At 32.7% G+C, this 25,021-nt stretch overlaps 2 protein-coding genes across 3 annotated transcripts; both read left to right on the top strand.

Annotated features, from left to right (window-relative positions):
* The first annotated feature begins 1,096 nt into the window (after window positions 1-1,096).
* LOC127097551 (translationally-controlled tumor protein homolog) lies at window positions 1,097-24,392 on the top strand. 2 transcript variants are annotated; one of them, XM_051036044.1, is made up of 4 exons: window positions 1,097-1,288; window positions 1,549-1,718; window positions 23,997-24,187; window positions 24,275-24,392. In XM_051036044.1, exons 1-4 carry the CDS (start codon window positions 1,261-1,263, stop codon window positions 24,390-24,392), a joined length of 507 nt encoding a protein of 168 aa, XP_050892001.1. In that variant the 5' UTR covers window positions 1,097-1,260. The 2 variants fall into 2 exon arrangements, with proteins under 2 accessions (XP_050892001.1, XP_050892000.1); XM_051036043.1 differs by lacking the exons at window positions 23,997-24,187; window positions 24,275-24,392 and adding an exon at window positions 1,997-2,251 and having other exon boundaries at window positions 1,105-1,288; window positions 1,549-1,909.
* Window positions 9,910-10,864, top strand: LOC127097552 (translationally-controlled tumor protein homolog). The gene is made up of 3 exons (XM_051036045.1): window positions 9,910-10,015; window positions 10,190-10,550; window positions 10,635-10,864. The coding sequence occupies exons 1-3, from the start codon at window positions 9,988-9,990 to the stop codon at window positions 10,750-10,752; spliced, it is 507 nt and encodes a 168-aa protein (XP_050892002.1). The 5' UTR covers window positions 9,910-9,987; the 3' UTR covers window positions 10,753-10,864.
* Window positions 24,393-25,021: the final 629 nt, after the last annotated feature.

Raw genomic sequence — 25,021 nt, forward strand, 5'->3', positions numbered from 1 at the left:
ACAAATATTAAATAATATTCTTAACTTATATATTTTAAAACAATGATAAAATAAAATTAAATATATATTTAATTAATTTAAAATTTTAAAATAGGTATAAAAGTTCTAAGTGAAAATAATTAAGACAAATATATAGAGATGAAAAAATTAATCTATTGTAATTATACATTATTTTAAAACTAAGTGAAAAACAAATTCAACTAAGGTTTAGTAATTTATTAATCTACTGTAATTATACACGGTATATTAAATTAATGATGAAATAAATTAACATGAAGGATCTGTGGTGCGCCTCCTTTAGGAGCGCCATGCAGGCGCTACAAGCATTGGCGCCTCTTCATGAGGCCCAATGCATCTGGTGCCTCCTCTATCTTTTTGGGGGTGCGCCAACCAACTTTTTTTTGAAAATATGGTTATTTTCGTATTTTTTTTGAAAAACATGGTTATTTTAAAAAAAAATTCTCATTCCTCATTGTTGAATTATTTTTTAGATAAACAGGTATTCGAAAAAGGTCAAAAGAAGATGACAAGCAAGATGCAGTTGTCTTAAGTTCTATGTTGCTTTTAGTCGCATGTTTAGTTGATTTGCACTATAATGTGGTGTATCTTGCTTATATTCATGTCACACCTGATGTAACGATACTAATATCTTGATACTATATTTATAATAATTCTAGACTCTATCATGTTTGGATATTACATAATCTAACCTGCAATTTTTTTAATTAATTAAATTATTGTAAAGTAATAATTATAAAACTAGTGAAATAAAATCAAATAAAGTTAAATAATATTTTTTGCAATCTAATAATTTATAATATATTTCAATATATCATTTATTATTGAAAACAAATAGTTAATATGTTGATATATTTTCAACAAAAAAATCATATTGTAATTTAAAAGTAAGTAAATTCTACCCAAAAAAAATGGTAAGTGAAAATTAATCCCCCCCAAGTGCAATCAGGATGCAAAAAGATATGATGTGAATTTTCTTTAGATTTGAAAAAACTAACTAACCATATTCAAAAATTAAAGATAAAACAAATATTAAAATGTAGCAGATTTTTAGCATAAGATATAAAATATTCCAAAATATCTGCAACAAACTTTTAGCTAATATCTCTTCAACTCTTCTATAAATACTCAACACCTCTTCATCTGAAACCTACTCACATTAGCTAATTAACTCTTTTCAATCCTTATTCTCTTCTTGTTCCTATAATTGTTTGTTTTTTTCTCCTCCTAAACAAGAACAACATGCTTGTCTACCAAGATCTTCTTACCGGTAAACCTTTCTTCATCTTTCCGATTTCGTTTTGTTGTTTTACTTTCCTTTTCCTTTTCTTTGTTTTTCACTGATTTTGATATTGTGATGAATGTTTTAGTTAGTGTATTTAGTGAATGGTCTATAATATGATGTTTTCTGTTAGGTCTAGTCTTTTATTCAAATTAACCGATGCTGCTTTTGACGAGACTTATTTTATGATTATATCTTCAAACGTTATTGACCTAAAAATATTTAAATGCTTTAACTTATGTTTGTAGGTGATGAACTTCTATCTGACTCTTTCCCCTATAAGGAAATTGAGAATGGGTTATTGTGGGAAGTGGAAGGAAAGTGGGTTGTTCAAGGAGCTGTGGATGTAAATATTGGTGCTAACCCTTCTGCTGAGGGTGCTGCCGACGATGAAGCTGTTGATGATCAAGCTGTTAAGGTTGTTGATATTGTCGACACTTTCAGATTACAAGAACAGCCTGCTTTTGATAAGAAGCAGTTTGTTACTTTTATGAAAAGATACATCAAATTACTCACACCTAAGTTAGAGGCAGAGAAGCAAGAAACCTTCAAGAAGCACATTGAAGGAGCAACTAAGTTTCTGCTACCAAAACTCAAAGATCTCCAATTGTATGTCCTTTAGAATTGTCTTTCATCTTTTTTGGTACTACTTTGTGCATAAATTGTAGTTACTAATATGAATGAATATGTGTGCAGTTTTGTTGGTGAAAGCATGCATGATGATGGAAGTTTGGTTTTTGCTTATTACAAAGATGGCGCCACTGACCCAACTTTTCTCTACTTTGCCTATGGATTGAAGGAAATCAAGTGTTAGATTAAGAACATCACCATTTTAGTTATATTATGATTTTGGGTTTTTTTATTTTCAATAGACTATTGAGTTTTAATGAGTTTAGTATATGGTTTTAGTCATGTGTTTGTGTTTGATTTGCCAACTTAATAAAGTTAATAATTTCTAATGGCTTTTCCACTTATTAAGGGAAATAACTAAGAATTTGCTTGATATGTTTACTCAACATTCCTTCAAACAACTTTTGGTAATACAATCTAATGATGATTTAAATCAATTGTGAAAGAGTGGTATTAAGCCATTATTTAAGCATGATAATTTAGGCTTGCTTTCTTCTTTGTTTGAACTTGAATTATACCTTCATTAAAGTCCTCGTGGTTGACTTACATTTGGTACAAAAGATGCATAATGAATATTGTCACATAAACAGATAAATTTATAAAGCAAATTCTGAATTGGTTTTGAGATGTGGCAGAATTGAACCAGAAAAAATGACAATAATAATGGCAAGGTTTGATAACTATACACCAGCATTGTAAACATATTTCATCATTTTATGTGCGAGTAAACATGCTATGATAAAGCAATATGGTGGGACATAATTAAATGTTTAAATGCTAATTGTTAAACTCAATTCTAATATGGTGAAACATAATTAGTTATTTAAATGTTAGAAATGTCAATCTTATATGAATTAGTTATAGTACAAGTTTGGAAGAATAAAAACCTCGGTTGCATTGCGACGCAGAGCTAACATGCCAGTGTCAATGCAAACAGCCTTCGGTTGTGCTCCATTGAAATCATTTGTGTATCAAGCCAGCTCTTTAAACTTTACATTGGGCTGAACATTCATTTTCCTCCAGCACTTTGCTTCTTCAGTTGGATGTGGAAACTCAATTTTTGCAACATCCCTCCATAATTCTAAATGTTTACCAGTCTTAATTGGCTCCTCAAATATTCAAACTTTTAATCCTCAAAGGTTTTGTAAAGCCATCAACAAGTTGCTCCTTTGTAGAGCAATGCATGACTTAGATTATACCTAAAAAATAAGCTAAATGATCCTCAGAGTTGTCAATTTATTGGATTAAGACTTAATCTTAGTATTAAGTCCCAAAATTTAGAGGACCTAAAATTTTAAAAATAAATGAATCTCAAATAAAATAATAAGTTCCCTAAATTGAAGCTCTCCAAAATTCTAGCCAATCAGTCATGTTTGATCATTGAGGATTGAGGCAGATATAAAACCATCCCAAAATCTCTAGCACGATAGATGCATAATTGAAAAGATTTGAAATTACAAGACGCAACATATCAGAGAAAGGGTGGTGCAACTCACTGCTATCAACAAACCTAAAATATACCCACAAATCCAGATAACCACATAATAAAAAAACCATTGCGACTCATAAATTTGAAAACAAATCCACAACTTAAAAACAGATTGAAGGTTAAATACAAACACGGTGGATGCAAACTCGAACTGATTTGAACTTGCATGACGCAACGGATTAGTGAAAAGGCGATGCAACCCACTACGACCCATAAATCTGGAAAATAATTATTTCTAAAAATAATTATTTTTTTAATTTTCAAAAAATATTGATTTTTTATTTTTGAAAAAGAATCATGTTTTTTATTTCCAAAAAAAAAACCGTGTTTTTCAAAAAAGAATTTATAAAAAAGAAAAAAGTCTACTTTGTTATTTTTTGATTTTTTTTAAATCATTCTTTTTTCATAAAAAGTTATTTTTGAAATTAATTTTCAAAAGAATTTATTAATTATTAATTATTTAAAATACATAATTAAAAAAATAACTGAAATATTTTGTTCCAAATAAATTAGACTTTAAACCCCTTACTTATCTCCTAAAAAATATGAATAGAGCTTAAAAATAAGGGGTCAAGAAAATATTCATTTAATAAAGGGCTTAGAAAAAGAGGGTAAAATAGGGGCCTAATTATTAGGATTTTTGTATATAGGACTTTTTTGAAACTTATACTCACAAGAGGACAATGCAAATGATTGGTTGCTTCTTTGTACATCGAGAGATGTTTGTCTCATTGTATAAGAATACATAACTACATGTGCTTCTTGTGAAGACAAACTTCTCAAAGTGTTTTGATGACTCAAGACTCAAGCACAAGCTTCACTTTTAAAAGCATTTCAAAGTCTTGAAGATTGCTATTGATTTGATCAAAGTGTTAAGGTATTAAGTTCTTAATCTCTCTATGATGAGTCAAATACTCTAGTTTTTCATCCATACATATCTTGGTTGTTTAGGCCTCTTAAACTTTTCCTTTGAACCTTACACTCCACTTTCAAATGCATTATGACATTCTATTTGTGTGGTAATCGGTTACGAGTCTTAAGGTAATCAATTACCATATATGCGTGTTGTCCTGTGTGACAAATTTTATAGCATGTAACTTATTACATCTTTTGGGTAATCAATTACAGAGTTCCTTTTTTTAATTTTTTAAACGTTGGCTCAGGTGTAACCGATTACACCATATTGGCTAATCGATTACCACTGAACCAATGACAGAAAACATTGTATTCTTTCATGGAAACTCTTTCTGAAATGTGTTCTTGAAGCATGACATCCTTTCATGTATCATAACAATTTAGAGAGGTGTCTAAGGGTTATATATAACACATTTCTACAGAATTTGAAGACACCTCATTTTCATAAACATTTTCAAACAATCTTCTTCTTCATTTTTTCAAATTCTTTCAAGTGTTCTTGATTAAATTTTCTGGTGAAACTTTTTACACAAAATTTTCATACACATTCATATAGTTTCATCCATATCATCATTAGAGCACTTATTTGTCATAAAAAAGATTGATTACTTTAAAGGAGAAGATCAATCAATAGATTGATAGATTATTCCATTTGTCAAAAACTTGTAAAAACTCATACTGTTGTTTTTTCCTTGTTGTCCAGGATTGTTGAAAACAAAAGGTTCATTAAAAGGGAGGATTGTTCTCTTTTTGAACTTAGTGAAAAATATAAGAGAACTGTTCTTGGTGTGATTGTTAGTGTCTATATAGAAAGACTAGAGAGAGTCTTGTAAAAGTCCTAACAATAGTAAAATCTCTTTCATGTTGAAAGGGGACTGGAGTACTCTCGATCTGTGAGGGGAACCAAGATATCTCTCAACGCTCTTTACTTTCTACACTTTACCGTTCATTGCATAACCAAACCAGAAAAGAAAGAACAAGTTTTCATAAAACCGGAAAAAGTTTTCAAACAACCTAATTCACCCCCCTCTTAGGCGCATACTCAACTTACACTTCTTATATCCATTTGTCTATATACCAACTATCATCACTATAACCAATCAAATTTGTTCTCATTTTATTCACAACAGTTGGAAATTTCAAACCTGACTTTAACGTTCCTTTTAGATACCTGAGAATTCTCTTTGTAACTAATAGGTGTGATTTCTTAAGTATACTCATGAATATGATCACTATGCTTACTGCATAGCATATATTTGGTATGCTATTGATAAGTATCTTAGTGAACCAACAATTTGTTTGTACAATGTCTCATCTACCTCTTATTCACTTACACACTCATCTAACATAATATTTGTCTCATAAGGATTTATGACTGCTATACAATGAGTCATCTTAAACCTTTCCAACTATTCCTTCACACACTTCTGCTGAGGCATGATCATTCCCTTTTTTTCTTCACAAATTCCATGCCAAGAAAATATGATAATCTGCCTAGGTATGACATTTCAAACTCTTCTTTTATTTGAACTTTTAGCTTCTCTAAGGCACATGAGTGGCTGCATGTGATAAACAGGTCATCCACACATAGACAAAATCATCATGATGCATTTTTTGATTCTTACACATATACACCATACTTAACTATGCATTTATTGAATCCTAATTGGATTAGAAATTGGTCAATCCTTTTTGTTCAAAGCTCTTGAAGCTAGCTTCAAACCATAAAATCCTTGTGTAACTTGTATATCACATCCTCATTTCCTTTTATAACAAGACCTGGAGGTTTAGTTACATACATTGTTTCTTCTAGAGGACCAATCAAGAAGGTAGTCTTTACATCTAGGTGATAAAGAGACCAACCCTCGTTGCTAGCTATGACCACTATCAGTCTGATTGTTTCAAGTTTACCCACAAGAGAAAATACCTCATAGTAGTTTATGCTATGTTTCTGCAAGAGTCCTCTAGCCACCAATCTTGCTTTGTGTTTTAAAATTGAGCCATCAGGATTCAACTTGGTCTTATACAACCATCTCAAACCAATTCTTTTCTTTTCAGGTAGAGAAACTAATTCCCATGTGTGATTCTTCTGAATTGACCTCATCTCTTTCCTCATGGCTTCCTTACATACTTTGCTCTCCAATGCTTCTAAATGGGTGATGGACTATACATCAAATAGAAGAGAAAAGTGTATAAGTCTCCTTCATAACAAACTGCACTGTTAGCAGTACTTCACAATCCTCAACTCTTCTAGGTGCTTGTATTCTCCTTTGTTGCATCTCATGAAAATGTGATTCAACTTATGCAGCTTCACTAATTTCAATGTATTCACCACTTATTTTATCATTAAATTCTTAATTTTAATCATAGTTTACATAAATGTGACTAATCCCACCTTCTGTTGCATCCAGTGTCTGTCATTTCCAAGCTTCAGACTCATTAAAGACCACATCTCTACTGATGAGTAGTTTTTTGTCAATAGGATTATTTAGTTCGTAGGCACCTGTTGGATGATATCCTATGAATACCATATTTTCAATCTTGTATTCCAGCTTAGTCCTCCTTTAATCAGGTACATGCTTGTAGAATATTAATCCATATGCTTCACAGTTTTATTTCTTGGATACCAAGCTTCTTCTAGTACCTTAATTTTTCACCTTGTACGCCGCATTCCATGCACCGAGTTCTTAGAACTGATCTCACTTAAGCTAATGAAGTTCCGATGTCCATACCTTGTACGCCGCAACCATTTTGATTCATTAATGCTTGATAGACATACTTGGTTTCCATTTTGAATCATACACTTGAAGGTTTTCTTGTTGGACAATTGAGACTTCAGAATCAACTTCTTCCTTATATCAAACAATTGGAGTGCATCGCCACTCATAGTAACTGAGAAGCCATTCTCCACCAAAGTTGCACTTCATTCCTGATACAGAGAGTACCTTTTAGTCAAGGTATTCCTTCCAACCTTCCTTTTGATCATTATATCACTAGTACCATGTCTTACTAAGTAACTGCTATTAGCAAGTTTGAAACTAGTATTCTTGCTTGAATCAAAGTTTGTCAATCGTTCTTTACGTTCTATCATGTGGTTTGATCATCATGAGTCAAGATACCATTTCTCACCCAATAGATTTCCTTCATAAGTTACGCGGCCATTAGTAGCAGTGCATCACATTCACAATCATCATGTGCTATGATGGCATATTCATCTCCTTTCTAAATTGTATTTCCCCTTCTTTCTTGTACCAACATTCATTTTCAAAGTGGATATGCTTCTCGTAGTTGTAGCATTGTATCTTAATTTTTTCAAAGTATTTGTTCTTGTTCTGATTTTGTCCATAACCTCCTCCTTTTATAGAATATTTAGCCTTTTCTTCATTTATTTTCTTTGCAACGTTATGCCAATTTAGACATTTGAAACCCCATTTTATTTTATTCTTGAAATTCATTTCAATTCCATCCTCTTATATCACTTGAGCCAACAATTCTTGTTGAGTTTCTCTTTCAGCGCCTCTATCAATCACCATCAATTCATGAGATTCTATTGAACTTTGTTTGTTCCTCCATTTTCAATATCTTCATAAATTTATTGCACAATTTTAAGCACATCTTATGCTCTAAACAATGACTTCTCTCAATTAATGAACCAACTTCTTTACTAGGTCTTGATAGTTAGTGACAGAAAGTCGGGGGAACTCAAAAACCACCTCACAACCACGTCTCTGAAGGTTCCAATAGGAGCTTATACTTTAAGGAGTCAGATGCCCCAATGTTGACCCTCTGAGTGTTAGTGGATGCTACATGTTCGTACAGTTCAGTGCAACTATTAAACTTAACATATGATGGTGACTTGAAGTTCTCTAGGACGAGCGCCTCTCATATCTCGTCTGATAGAGGTTGGGGATCCAATACTTCCAATTCATCCACCATGTTTGTCTCCTACTAGAGTCGCTGGGTATGAAGGAAGTTATCCTCTAAGGTTTGTTTATGGCGACGAAGATTTTCCATAGCAACGTCACTTTCCTCGCCGTCGGATTTCTTAGTGGCCGAAGTCATTGTATTTTTGTTCACCATGATGGATAAAGAAGATGATCACGAGAGCAATAATCTGGGTGAATGTTGTGATGGTGACCCATGTTAGTTTTATCGAGACTCTATAGTGGACGTCAATTGTACTTGCTAAAAGTACAAATACATGACAACTCTTAGTGATTAAGGGGTGTTAGAGGGTTTAGGGTTTGTTGTAGAATTGAGAGATAACTCACATGTGGCAAGAAACTCTTGTATAATATTTGTGTGTTGCTCAATTGTCTATTGCGATTCTGATATATTTATAATCCCTTGGGTCTGGACCCAAATCTTCCTAGGATATATCCACCACTCCGAGAGTGGGTAGTTGATTCCTTGACACTTAGGGAGCGTAGTTAAATCCCATGACCCCCTAGACAAGTTTGTTGATCCACTACATGTTTTACGCACGATCTTGTATTATGGATGAAGAGGCTAAGGATCCAGGCGACATATACTGAAAGTGGGTGTCCTATCCGAAAGAGAGACACTCAAATTAATAAATGACGATTTAGAGAGAACTATGTGCGAAGCGTGTGCCTTCTCCCCGCCCTTCCTGATCTATTTCAATAACACCCTTCCTGATCTATTTCAATAACACCGCTACAATTTGTGAATTTGGACTCTATGAGCTTATTGCCCATATCATGCTATGAATCATTTTAGATTAATTATATCCTTAAAATATTCCTAACCTACCACATATCACTGTGATTTTTCTTCAAATAAAATTAATATATAATATACAAAGAAAAATTAAATAATATAGAAATAAAATATTTTTTAACAAATAAGTTTAAAAAGAAAAACTAAATAATATACAAACAAATTAATTTTCCAAATCAAACAGTATTTTTTTAGTTAGTTTAAGACTTATAATATAACACACGAAAATAAATATTTGACATGGAAATATTTTTATTTAATTTTAAACAAACATAGAATCAAATCTCTATGAAAAAGTTAATTATTTAAATAATAATGTAAAAGCATATTATAATGATAGTTAACGCTTTACATGAATGAGCATTATTTTCTAAAATATTATGGATACATTTTTTGAAATAAATAAAACAAAAAAATATTTAAATGATTAAATTATAGAACTTTAATATTTCAATATTTCAATATATCATTTATTACTGAAAACTACTACAATAATTAATATTTTGATATTTTTTATAAATATAATTATATCACAAAAAATCATTTCATAAAAAAAAATCATATCGTACTTTAAACGATTATAAGAAATGTAGTCTCTTATTTGACAAGTGCAATCACGGTGCAAAAAGATATGATGTGAATTTTTTTAGATTTGAAAAACTAACTATCCATATTCAAAAAATAAAATATAAAACAAATCTTAATGAAACAAAGAAAAAAGAAAGTGAGCATAATTAGCATAAGATAACAAATATTTAGGGATCTAAATAACAATAATTCTATATCTTTTCAACTTTTTTCTATAAATATGAACCACCTCTCTTCATTCGAAATTACTCACATTCGCTAATTCACTATTTTTCTTCTTTCTTAGTAAAATTGTTTTTTTTCTCTCTTCCCAAACAAGAACAATATGCTTGTCTACCAGGATCTTCTTACCGGTAAACCATCTTTGAGATTTATTATTATTTTTTTACTTTACTTCAATGACTTTTTTACCTTGGATTTTGATATTGCAATGAATGTTAAAAACTTGTTCCCCTATTATAGTGTGTGTTCTTGTCCCAAAAAATAGACAAGTTTTAAGGTTCATGTTATTGTTGATGAATTTGTAGGTGATGAACTTCTATCTGACTCTTTCCCCTATAAGGAAATTGAGAATGGCTTATTGTGGGAAGTGGAAGGAAAGTGGGTTGTTCAAGGAGCTCTGGATGTAAATATTGGTGCTAACCCTTCTGCTGAGGGTGCTGCCGACGATGAAGCTGTTGATGATCAAGCTGTTAAAGTCGTCGATATTGTCGACACTTTCAGATTACAGGAACAACCTGCTTTTGATAAGAAGCAGTTTGTTACTTTTATGAAAAGATATATCAAATTACTTACACCTAAGTTAGAGGCAGAGAAGCAGGAGATTTTCAAGAAACACATTGAAGGAGCAACTAAGTTTCTGCTACCAAAACTCAAAGACCTTCAATTGTATGTACTTTTCAATTATCTTTCATCTTTTTTTGGTTGTTCTTTGTGCATAAATTATAGTTACTAATTCAGTAATGAATGCAGTTTTGTTGGTGAAAGCATGCATGATGATGGAAGTTTGGTGTTTGCTTATTACAAAGATGGGGCCACTGATCCAACTTTTCTCTACTTTGCCTATGGATTGAAGGAAATCAAGTGTTAGATTAAGAACATGACAATATAATTTTGGGTTTTCTGTTTTCAATAGACTATTGAGTTTTAATGAGTTTAGTATATGGTTGTAGTCATGTGTTTGTGTTTGATTTGTCAACTTAATAAAGTTAATAATTTCTAATTGCTTTTCCACTTATTAAGGGAAAGAATTATAAATTCCTTCAAACAGCTTTTGATAATACAATCTAACGATGATTTAAACCAATTGTGAAAGAGTGGCATAATAATTCAGGCTTGCTTTCTTCTTTGTTTGAACGTGAATTATACCTCCATTGAAGTCCTCGTGGTTGACTTATATTTGGTACGATAGATGCATAATGGATATTGTCACATAAACAGATAAATATATAAAGCAAATTTAATATTGGTTTTGCGCTGTGGCAGAAGTGAGCCAGAAAAAATGACAATCATAATGGCAACAAATATATACTATGGTTTGATAAACACGTTTAAAGTAAAACTATGATGAAAGCAATATGGTCAAAATATAATTAAATGTCTAAATGTTACACTCAATTCTTAATCACTCAAACTATAGTAGGGTTACACACACAGTTTCCTTGAATGGATCTGAATTAAAAAGAAGGAAGCATATAGATTTAGAATTTAAACGGTTAATCGACCAGAGCGCATGAGGGTGGGGCCAAGAAATCTAAACGGTTATTTGCTGCTATCACCTGCAATTTACAAATATAAATGAAAACAACACTTTAATAAAGACCAAAATATTTGGTTCCAACTTCTAAAAGAGAGATTGCCTTACATGTCACTGTCATGAATTTTTTTTTTCAAAATGCCATTCCTTGAATTTTTTTTTCTTCAGGATGCCACCTTTTTTGTCCTGTAGTGGGATTAAAATATTGTTTGACAGGGTCCTCCATCCTAGTGGCGGACGCCCCCAGACGTGCAGTTGGGGTCCTCCATCTGGGATGGAGTGTGCATTAAAATTTTTTTTTTTGTTTTTTAATTTCGGAAAATATATAAAATGATTATAATAAATTTTTAATATTAAAACTAAATAAAATATTATATTTAATAAAAAATAAATATATTTTAAAAAAAAATTAACTACTTTGATATATAATATTTTTCATAATTATTTAATATTAATTAGTTATATTTACTTTTACATATAATTTGTAATAAATATATAATACTAATTAAGAATTATTATTAATAATAATTAATTAATTAAAAATTCAAAATTATATATATTTTTTTGTAATATTTGTTATAAATATTTAATATTACATAAGATTTCGAAATTAATTTAAAAAAAGAGAAGTTTAAATTTTTTTAATTGAACAATGAATATTTTTAATGATACTTACAATAAATTTATTAAAAGTAAATTTATTAATATTTGTAATAAATATATAATAATAATTAAAAATTAATATTTATAACAATTAATTAATTAATTGTTTTAAAAATAAATTGTTCTAAAATTAAAATAAATAATAAATAGTGAATATTGAATATAATGAACGAAATACACGAAATATAATGTTACGCTTCTAATAGAACTTGTTTTTGGAAAAAGGAAATACACGAAATATAATGAAGATTGAATATACTAAAACTTCAGACATAACTAAGTAGAAGGGCCAGGCCTGGTTGGACATTTTCTACGCATATGTCCTATTTCTCGACAAATACCACACCTCCTTTTTTCTTTTTCAACGTTGTCCATTTCAGTTCTAATCCGACAACTATTTGGGCGACCTTTCTTGTTTCTCCGCATGCGATCGTTGTGGAATAGCGTGTCACCTTCATATTGTGGCCAACTTGTTTCGGTCGGGATCCCGATGAAACTTTCCTCGTAGACCTTAAATACATTTACAACTTTGAACATGTCAGCTATATGCACAGAATAGTCTTGTCTTATGCTTGAACACGCTGCAATAACATGTGAGCAAGGGACATGAAACGTTTGGAATCTTCCACACTCACACGTAAGATTCTGAAGGTCGACGTTGTAATGGGTAGTCGGTCTGCCGTCATTATGATGAACAGTCTCTTGGACCAGGAAGCAGAATTTCTCACGATCAAATTGCATGACTGTGTGGCTATTTGATTTGATTACTTCCTCCTCAATTCCCTTCATGCAGTTTTCAGTGAACAGTTTGCCAGAACCCAACATTTTAGTCCAATCATGTCCTCTTTTCCCAAATAGTGTGCCAATTCGATAATATGTTGATTTTACCAAAGCGGTAATAGGTAGGTTGCGTGTGGATTTTAAAACTGAGTTCATCGATTCTGCGAGGTTGGTAGTCATATGACCCCAACGTTTCCCTCCATCAAATGATCTCGTCCATTTTTCTCTTGGAATATTGTCTATCCATTGTAACGCTTCTATGTTAACCTTACGTATCTCTCCCCTGTAGTATTCATATGTTGCCTCATTTAATGCGTACCCTGAAAATGAAAAGGAAAACTAAATTAGTATGTAGAAGTTAATTTAAGATATGGTAACAAAGATATTTTTTGGAAGGTACCCATGTTAATAATTTTTTTCCGAAGTTCCTTGTCTCTGAATTCCCTCATGAAATTTTGAGCTATGTGTCTGATGCAATAGACGTGTGAGGAGGGAGGGTGTTGCCAGCCATTATCCGGGTTATTATAGGCACTCTTTATTGACTGATGTCGATCTGATATCAAACATAGATTGGGTTGTGGTGTCACATGCATTATAAGATTTCTCAAGAAAAAACTCCACGCTTCTTCGGTTTCACCCTCTACCAATGCAAAAGCTATTGGAAATATGTTCCTATTTCCGTCTTGTGCCACAGCCATTAACAAAGTTCCCCTGTACTTTCCGTATAACCATGTGCCATCTACTTGAACCACCGGTTTGCAGAATGCAAAACCCTTGATGCATGGTTGGAAAGCCCAAAAAAGGCGGTGAAAAACTCTAGCACCACTGATTTGAGTCCCTTCATTTGAAAATATAGGAAGGGTCTCGAGTTCTATTATAGTACCTGGTAGAAATGTTTTCATGACCAACAACCATTGCGGCAGGTCGTTGTATGAAGTCTCTCAATTTCCATAAATAGCAGCGATAGCCTTATTCTTTGAAATCCATGCCTTTTTGTAAGAGATTGTGTAGTTGAATGTCTCCCGAATATGAGCGATGATGTGTTTCACTTTCAGTGAGGCATCACTGTTGATTAGAGACTTGATACTGTTACATATTAGATTAGAGTCAAGTTTTCTATGATCTTGAGACATTGTGGAAGACATGCATGTGTGCGGACCGCTAACCTTAGTGATCACCCAGTTACCACTCCCCTTCCCCACATATGCTCTGCATTTGAAGGTGCATTCTTCGTTAACACACTTGATTATGAGTCGTTTAGAATCAGACTTATAAACGGAATAATCAAGACAGTTTCTGATGTGAAATTGGCGAATGGCGAATACACATTCCGCTTTGCTATTAAACTCCATGCCAAGCAACCCCCCCTCTATCTGTAGTGGCTCCGTGGTTTCAAAAATTGATGCATCTTCGTCAAGTGAGTATGTGGGATTTCTCATGTGTAGTGGTGGATTGTACAGATCTTGCACTTGATCTTGATGCACCACAGGGATATCGTTGTCTGAGCCGTCACTTTCTCCACTGAAAAGATTCTGCGTTTCTACGTACCTCGCTTCTTCATAGTCACTATCATCCCCGACATCCTCATCTGGAACTGGTGTCAACGATAGTATAGTCTCTGGAACTGGTGTCAACGACATTATAGTCTCTTGACTCATTTGATATTGATGAGATTGAGAAGTTTGGGTCGGATACGTTAATTGATCACCCTCATCGTTGTCTACTAAGCATACGTATAACTCAATCACATTTGACAAATTATACGTTGAATGGCACTGGAACATTAACCCGACGTCATTGTCGTCTTCTATTTTCGTTGTTGTATAAGTCACGATGCTAACACCGTCATTAAAACATGGATATCGATAATAAATATCGGTTATCTGTTATTGGAGCTTGTTTTCGAGTCTTTCTTTTAGACGCATGTAATTGGATCTGGGGTGTATATTGATTTGCTGAGTGTTGGTGTTTTGAAATATGACTCCGACATTAACATCTGGAAAAATACTTCCATTATAATGGATTTGAACTGTGATATTTTTTTGAGCCATTGTGTGTATGGTTTAATCTCAAAATTAAAACTTCAATTATATACAAGAGCCGTTTGGAAATTGGACGTTGTATGCGTCCTCCATTTGAGATGGAGGACCTAAACTACATATAAAAAGTATGCTAGCATCCTCCTTTTCAGACGAAGTGACAAGCCATTAGCAGCATTGGGGTCCGCCATTTCAAAAGGCGTGCGCATGCATGTGCCCTCCGTCTCAAATGGCGCGCGTGCAGGTGCCCTCCGTCTCAAATGGCGTCCGCCATTTCATTAACTTAGGGCCATTAGAGTTGTATGTAAGTCTTCGTAGAACTGCAAATGAAATTGTATCATTATGTAAAAGTGAAAACTAGAACACGTCATGAAAAGTTATCTATAAATACTCCTTCATGATTTCATTTTTACCACAACTCACTTCTCTATCATCATCTCAATTTTACCATAACTCTTGCTTCTATCAATTTTACCACAAATCTCAATATGTCTCAAACTCCTTTTTTTTGGATGGGTGATAAACATAGGGGAACTAGTGATAACATTCAAGCATTAGTAAGTGATACTTATCATTCTGATAATTGTTTTACATTTGCTTTGTTATTTTTTTAACAAATAAAAATATATTATGTATGTGTTATTTTGTTTATTGTTTTTCTCTACATGTATCAGGTGGAACCTGAAAGAGCTTTTAGAACCCGAAATCATAAGTTAATTGATGCCCCACATTATATTCAACCTTTTTTGGATACCTCTGGTTTTGCAAACATCGTAAAATTGAAGGATATATTTATTGATACAAGTTTCATATATGCTCTACTTGAACGATGGAGACCCGAAACACATACTTTTCACTTCCCAACCGGTGAGTGCACTATAACCTTAGAAGACGTAAGTATGCTTTTGGGTCTACGCGTCAATGGGAGAGCCGTCGTAGGACCATCCGAGATTAGTGCAAGTGCATGGACCACGTTTTTGGGCCGTCAACCTCCAGAAAATCACATTAAAGGTAGACGTGTTCGTATCTCTTGGTTAAAGCAAATACTAGAAGAAACTCTAATATCTGAAACTACCTCCCATGACGAACTCATTATATACACAAGAATTTATATTATATTGTGCATCTCCCTAACTCTATTCCCTGATAAATCGGCAAAAGATGTACATAGTATGTGGATACCATTTGTTCAGGATTTGGGTCAGTGTGGTGAATATAGTTGGGGATCAGCTGTGTTAGCGTATCTATATAGGGAAATGTGCAAAGCAGTTGACGTTGATGTTGATGGTATGGGGGGTGTGTTATTCTACTACAAACATGGGGATTTACACGATTACCGTTTATAGCACCAATTACTTCTGCAGATCCAAGTCATCCATATGCATCAATGTAAGTCTTAATATTTCCATGAAAATCCATTTCTTTACATTTCTGTTCTCTGTGTCATATAAGATGTTAATCTTTCAATTTAATGTTGCTCTACTTTTTAGATGGGCTTCGACCAACAAGAAAAAAATTGCTCTAGAAATCCTCGTCACTACCTTGATGGGTATCGTGTCATGCTCGATCACATGTCGTCAACAAACGTAATTTTGGTTTGACTAGTTTTTTTATTACATGACACTCAAACAATAAATGGTAAACTTACGTATTTCTTTTAATACAATCATAGTTTATATGGAGGCCGTATCTTGGATACCCCCCCTTGGAGAATGATGATCATTTGATTTGGAGCGCAACAACACCAATCTTGTGCTTTTGGATCGTTGAAATGCATCAATCAGATAGGGTCAAATTGCAATTTGGGTATTATCAAGACATACCCAATCCACCTAAATGCCTACAAGAAGAACATACCATGACTATGCAAGAGTCATGGAATTATAGTTACACAACGTTGAATAGAAACGAACAACAACTTTGGGAAAACAGACACCGACTGTGTTTGACTGGGGTAACGTTTCAGGGAGAAATGAAGCCAATCGAAGAATATATTAATTGGCTACGACATCTTCCATTACAATACGCGTCAATTGAGCAACTACTAATTGACCCCCGCCAACATTGTAACACATCACAAATGTCGACTGCACCACGACCACCATTAAGAAACCCCCGAACAAGAATCTCTCCCAACCAATATTATACACAAACTTCAACTTCCACCCAACATGAACCACAAGGTCAATATACACAACCCTACCAACAACAAACACAAAACACCCAATACCATCAACCAAACTACCAAACCCAAACACAACACACTTCATACCAACAACCAAACTTCCACACAATAACCCAACAAACACCTAATAACTACCCATACCAAACACCACAAAACTCAGTACACTACACTTCTCAAACCCAACAACAACCATACATACGCCCCCCACATAACTACACACCCATCCCACCACCTAACTTTGATTACTCTACTACACATCAACAATCAACAACCACCGATGTGAACGACTATTACATCGCAACCATAGAAACTTCAAACCCAAACCCAGCCTCATTCACACAAATATTAAATAACTTTTCTCCTAGTATGGATTTTGAAAATTTTGAGGCATTCGAAATTTTTCGTGAGCAACCACCCATTCTTCAAACCACTGAGATTCCCTCATCAACTAATGCCCCTACTATACCTACCTCAACACAACCATTAGATCGTGGTCACCGTGTTCGAGTACGTGCAAGATGTGGAATTGGTAGTCATTTCGTCGATGAAGATCCCAATCAACGTCGCAATTAATTGTTTTTAAATCTACTTTTCATTGTAATTATCGTTTTTACTTAATATTATATGAAATTATAATTTTTATTTCATTTGTAAAGTTTACTAAAATTAATATCTAATCATTGATTAAAAAATTTATTCTTAATAAATTTATTGTAACTATCATTAATTTTCTTTTTTATTAAAAGTATTACGTCACAATTAAAAAAATTGAAACTTCTCTTTTTTAAAATTAATTTCGAAATATTATGTAATATTAAATATTTATAACAAATATTACAGAAAAAAAATATAATTTCGAATTTTTAATTAATTAATAATTATTAATAATGATTCTTAATTAGTATTATATATTTATTACAAATTATATGTAAAAGTAAATATAACTAATTAATATTAAATAATTATGAAAAATATTATATATCAAAATAGTTAATTTTTTTTTAAATATTTTTTATTTTTTATTAAATATAATATTTTATTTAATTTTTAATATTAAAAAGTTATTATAATCATTTAATATATTTTCTGAAATTAAAAAACAAAACAAAAATATTTTAATGCACACTCCATCCCAGATGGAGGACCCCAACTGCACCTCTGGGGGCGTCCGCCATCTAGGATGGAGGACCCTGTCAAATAATATTTTAATCCCACTACAGGACAAAAAAGGTGGCATCCTGGAAATTTTTTTCCAGCGAATGGCATTTTGAGAAAAAATTTTCAGGGGAGTGGCAATAATGTCAATCTCTCCTTCTAAAACTAGTTAATTGCTATTCAAGTTGTTAAGTTAAAGGCAGTCATGAAAAAAGTTTTTAGATTGATGGTAAAATATTATTGGAGGCCTAAATATAATATTTAAGAGCAAACCAACACACTTTTTTATTTTTGAAAAAAAAATCGTTTTTTTTTATTTGTGAATTTTTTTATTTAAAATAAAAAATCAATTTTTTTTGGAAAAAATTGTTTTTTTCCCAAAAAAGAAATAAAAAAAATGTTCAAAAAAAAGTCTATTTTTTATTTTTAAGTTAATTTTCAAAAATATTTATTTTTTATTGTTTTTAAAAATACATAATAAAAAAAATTAAATATTTTATTCCAAATAAATTAGATTTTAAACCCCTTACTTAGCCTCGTAAAAAAATATAAGGAGCTTAAAAATTAAGGATTAAGAAAAACATTCATTTAACATATGGTCTAAAAAAGGGGTCAATTAGGGGTCTAACTATTGGAACTTTGTTATATAAAACTTTTTTAGACTTATACTCACAAGAGGACATTGCAGTAGTGACTGGTTGCTTCTTTGTACGTTAAGATATTGTTGTCTCATTGTATAAGAATACACAACCATATATACTCCTATTATCCATTTTTTCACCATACCAATCAACATCACTATGACCAAACAAACTTGTTCTCATTTTATTCAAACACTTGGAAATTTCAAATCTCGCATCAAAGTTACTTTTAGATACTTGAAAATTCTCTTTACAACAACTAGGTGTGTGTGATTTCTTAATACTCATGAATCTGCTCATTATGCTTACTGAACAGCATATATATGACCTGTCATAACATAAGTGTCTTAATGAACCAATAATTTATTTGTACAATGTGTCATCTACCTCTTATTCACTTGCACACTCATCTAGCATAATGTTTGTCTCAAAAGAATTTGTGATTGCTTTACAACCAGTCGCTCAAACCTTTCAAATAATTTCTCACATAATTATGCGGAAGCATGTTCATTCCCATTTTCTCTTCACAAATCATATACCAAGAAAATATGATAACCAACCTAGGTACGTCATTTCTAAGTCTTCTTTCATTTGAACTTTTAGCTTCTCTAACGCACATAATGGTTCCATGTGATGAGCAGATCATCCACATATTGACAAATCATCATGATGCCTTCTTTCTTTGGTTCTTGCATATATACACCATACTCAATTATACATTTCTTGAATCCCAATTGGATTAGAAACCGGTCAATCAGTTTGTTCCAAGCTCTTAAAGCTTGCTTCAAACCATAAAAGTCTTTTGTAGTTTGTATACCATACACTCATTTCCTTTTATAACAAAACCTAGACATTGGGTTGCATACATTGTTTCTTCTAGAGGATCATTTAAGAAGGTAGACTTTACATCTAGGTGATAAAGAGATCAATCATTTCTTCTTGCTAGGGCCACTACCAGTTTGACTATTTCAAGTCTAGCCACAAGTGCAAATACCTCTGTGTAGTATATGATATGTTTTAACAAGAATCCTCTATCCAACATTCTTGCTTCGTGTTTTGAAACTGAACCACAATAGTTCCTCTCTGAACTACACACCTCAACATAAATATCATCAATATAAGGCCACCACAATAGCTCCTCTATGAACTACATATCATTCATCATGAATTTATAATTACAACTCGAAAATATTTATAATTAAATAATTACTCAATAATACTCACCAATAAGGTAAAAATAACACTACACAACCCTAAGCATTCAACACAGTCAACTCTTAACTTAACATAGTTCACAACTAACTCTTCCATTTTTTATTCAAGGATTACGAGTCACAAGGCGTACTCTAACCTTAATTTAACTACTCATCAACTCGACTTTAAACATATTAGATAACTCAAAAACTCAACCATCTTGACACACACAACACTCCAAACATATCAATGTAACTCAATAACTTACTCATAACTCTTAACATATCAAGTGACTCAGAACACAATCCCCTTTATTCAACTCGACTATAAGAATATCAAATATCTCAAACTCAACTATAAGAATGTCAAATACTCGAAACTCAACTCTAAGAATATCAAATATCTCAAACTCAACTCTAAGAATGTCAAATACTCCAAACTTAACCCTTAACATTATCAAATACCTCAAACTCAATTTTAAGAATGTCAAATACTCTAAATCAATTCTTTTTTGGGTGTGAATATGGAAGTAGAAGGGGGGGGGGGGGGGGGGGGGATGAATAGACCCAAATTAAAAAGTTCAACTGTCATTTTCCAAATCAGAGTGTTTTCAAAATAAAGTTGTAAGCGGAAGGTTTGATGCGAAAATGAAAATTATACAGTTTAAATATTTATCAAGTCAACACGGATTTTGTTTCACAAATATCAAAGATTATAATGATGAAATGCTTGGTATCTGTTGATTCAATTGTGTAATGCATGAGAATTATTTACACAATGATTCAATTGATGGAGTTCTAAATTCAATTTGTTTTTAGATTATTAATCACAATCTACCTTAACCAGTTATCCAATTATAACAAAACATAATGCTTATGTAACAAATTGCTATCAATGAACAAATGATATACTACGATAGAATTGAAAAACATAAGCATGCAATCACTATGAATTTAAATGCAAGTGTGTGTGTGTGTATGTGTGTGTGTGTGTGTGTGTGTGTGTGTGTGTGTGTGTGTGTGTGTGTGTGTGTGAGAGAGAGAGAGAGAGAGAGAGAGAGAGAGAGAGAGAGATGACACTGAGATTTATAGTGCTCTGATGTTCGTCCTCGCTTTTCCTACGTGCATTCTTCAATGGTTTCCCATTGGAACCTGCATAATTCCTTGTTATTTGACAAATATTTCTAAGAGTTCATACATTCACCAATTCATAATATATATGAGAAAATAGATATCCTATTTGGATCTTGACTTGTATACAACACACTTTCCAAACTCTTCCACGTAATCTTTACTCGAATTACGTTTCTTGAATCTTCAAATAACACCAACTCTTCTCCAAGCCTTTGTGTGTAGGAATCAACCCCTTGATCCTACCGATTCCTTGAGCGGTGAAATTCTCTGAAGATCTGAAAAGAACTATGCGTTATCGTAGCTTTCCAAACAGTCACTACTAAGGAAATTCTAGAGAGAAGAACCTACTTCTTTTTAATGGAATTTGTCATCACCTTTGACAATCATCTCGATCTTTCTAAAAACCTAAAATACTCAACAAGATCTTCAAGAACGGTTAGTTTCAAGAACGCACCTCCTTCAATCAATTACTGAACTCTCGTTATCAAAATCTGAACTCAATTGAAGTTGAAGATTCAAGAATTTCGTTGCAAGACTTTGAACACTCAAAACAAAGGAAATTGATTTTTACTTGAATCACACTGGAAAATTATAATCAGAATGATAGATGTTGTAACACCCTAAACCTCAAAATAATAGGGTAAAGGTCGCCAGAACGGTTACATCTCACTAAAATCTTTCTTGTATGAATCCTTTATAGAAAAATCAAAAGGATCAAAGTCAACAGATACATCATTTACAATTGCAAATTTTCTGACAGAAACAAGATTTTTTTAATAAGTTTTGGTACATGTAAAACATTTTTTAAGGTTAGGGAATTGGGTAAAGATGCGTGTCCACAACCAATAACAGGAATATGATGAACATTTCCAACATTAATATTATTACTCATATTAAAATAAGATGTGAGATTACCTCCATTTCCCGTCATATGAGAATTCGCTACGTTGTCCATGTACCATTGATCATCAGGAGGAGAGATGGAGAAAGTATGCAAAGCAATCTGGATATCAGTCGGAGCGTAAAAATACAAGGTTTTCTAACTACTCATATAAGGTGGAGTAGATGCCATGTGAGCTTGTTGAAGCTTGGGACCTATCATGCCTGATTGTTGATGGGGAACACTAGTTATCATATATGAATATGGTGGAATGGGCCATGGCCTCATGGATATGGATAAGCGGGAGTGGTGAACCGGGGATGGTGATAGGGAGACTAAGGCCATTGATGTTGTTGACACTTTAAACGACATCCACCACGACCGTTGCTTCTACCCCTGCCACAACCATCACGACCATTGTAGCGGCCACCACGACCAACACCACTATTGTTGAGATTGTTGTGCTTCTGAGAGAGAAAGATTGGTTGAGGCCGTATTATCATCAAAAGATGATATGAAAACCGAGTTGTTGGTAAGATTTATTGCTTATTTGCTTTGCCCGTTTCTTCCAATATTATCATAGAACGAGCTTTGTAAATGGGTGAAAAAGAGTCTTCATGACAGATTTGTGAACCCACTGTGGCATGCGTATTTGTCAGACCAGACATAAACTGAAGAACAAGCCTTTCGTTAGACACAGGAGCACCGATATTAGAGAGTTGATTAAACATGGATTTGAGATGTCGACAATAGATGGAGGCATGAGGAAATTGCTTCACATGGGCATTATAAAATCTAGGTATAGAGCCCTAGAAATCTTGTTGTCATAAAAATGTTGAATAATTTGTTCCATGCATTTTTCGCGGTTGAATCAGGCTCAATGGTGGTGTGAAGAAGGTCACCGAAAGTTATGTCATAAATTCATTGAAGGACAACAACATCAAGACGTGTCCATAGAGTAGGATCAATGTCTTTGAGATTAGGAGATGATGTGATTTCAATTGGGATAATATGATGAACGACTTGATGAACACGAGCATGACTTTTGAAGAGTTCAGGCCAAGTGTCATATTGGCCTTTTTCAAAGCTTAGGATTATTTTGATAAAATTGGTGATGTTAGAGATGGTGAATGCGGGATGAACAGAAGGATTGGTATTGTGCGTGGTTGCAGAAGGTGAGGTCGAGTTAGAGCTTTTGGTAGGGTAAGCGGGAGATGAATGTTCAGTTGGCATGATGGGAGAAAGGAAAGAGAGAACAACGCAGGTGATAAAAGAGGATGAAAAAGGTATGTCAGCTGGTTGTACGAAAAGGGGTGACACGAGTTTGGTAGAGAAACAAGAGGGTGGCGTCAATTGTATTAGGTTAAGATTTTAAGATCAGTTCCATGCGCTTACTGAAACCATATTCAAATGAGGCCTTGCCTTTCATTAATTTTCCAACAATATATATACAATTTCGGTTTCTATAATAGTATGCTATACAATTATGATTATTCTAAAACTAGGGATATATATTATAATATTTTAATAACAATAATATTATAATAATATCAATAATAACATATTGTAATATAGAGTAAAAATAAATTTTAATGATACATAACATTTTTCATGAATGAACATTATTTTCTAAAATATTATGGATACATTTTTTGATATAAATAAAAAAATAAATTATGTTCTTGTCCCAAAAAATAGACAAGTTTTAAGGTTGATGTTATTGTTGATGAATTTGTAGGTGATGAACTTCTATCTGACTCTTTCCCCTATAAAGAAATAGAGAATGGGTTATTATGGGAAGTGGAAGGAAAGTGGGTTGTTCAAGGAGCTGTGGATGTAAATATTGGTGCTAACCCATCTGCTGAGGGTGCTGCTGACGATGAAGCTGTTGATGATCAAGCCGTTAAGGTCGTCGATATCGTCGACACTTTCAGATTACAGGAACAACCTGCTTTTGATAAGAAGCAGTTTGTTACTTTTATGAAAAGATACATCAAATTACTTACACCTAAGTTAGAGGCAGAGAAGCAAGAAACCTTCAAGAAGCACATTGAAGGAGCAACTAAGTTTCTGCTACCAAAACTCAAAGATCTCCAATTGTATGTCCTTTAGAATTGTCTTTCATCTTTTTTGGTACTTCTTTGTGCATAAATTATAGTTACTAATATGAATGAATATGTGTGCAGTTTTGTTGGTGAAAGCATGCATGACGATGGAAGTTTGGTTTTTGCTTATTACAAAGATGGGGCCACTGATCCAACTTTTCTCTTCTTTGCCTATGGATTGAAGGAAATCAAGTGTTAGATTAAGAACATCGCCATTTTAGTTATATTATGATTTTGGGTTTTTTGTTTTAATGAGTTTAGTACGTTTTAGTTAGGAGTTTTTTCAAATATAACACTCTTATATTGTTTCTTATATGATAATTTAATACTAGTAGTACATGGTTTTAGTCATGTGTTTGTGTTTGATTTTCCAACTTAATCAAGTTAATAATTTTTAATGGCTTTTCCACTTGTTAAGGGAAACAACTATAAATTTGTTTGGCATTGAGTTGAGATATTTACTTGTTAACGCAACTTGGGGCATGGTGAATGTGAAGCTAGTAACAAACGCAAAATTATGAGCGATTTCATTTACATTAAAGTTCTATTTTTCAACGCCTAAAAACTACTAATTTTAAACAAATTCAAATGCCTATCTTAAAATAGAAGATCTGTATTTTCTTTTAACTTCTCTTTCAACTATTGATCTATTTTGTCTTGTGTTTGTTTAATTAAAGATTAATCAATCATTTTTGCTTGATATGTTCACTCAACATTCCTTCAAACAACTTTTGATAATACAATCTAACGATGATTTAATCCCCGAGTGCAACATCCATGAATATGAAACATCTCTAAGATTAATAGTGTTTTACACGTCAAGTTCTC

The sequence above is a fragment of the Lathyrus oleraceus genome, chromosome 6 (genome assembly GCF_024323335.1).
Source record: "Lathyrus oleraceus cultivar Zhongwan6 chromosome 6, CAAS_Psat_ZW6_1.0, whole genome shotgun sequence".
Taxonomy (NCBI): Eukaryota; Viridiplantae; Streptophyta; class Magnoliopsida; order Fabales; family Fabaceae; genus Lathyrus; species Lathyrus oleraceus.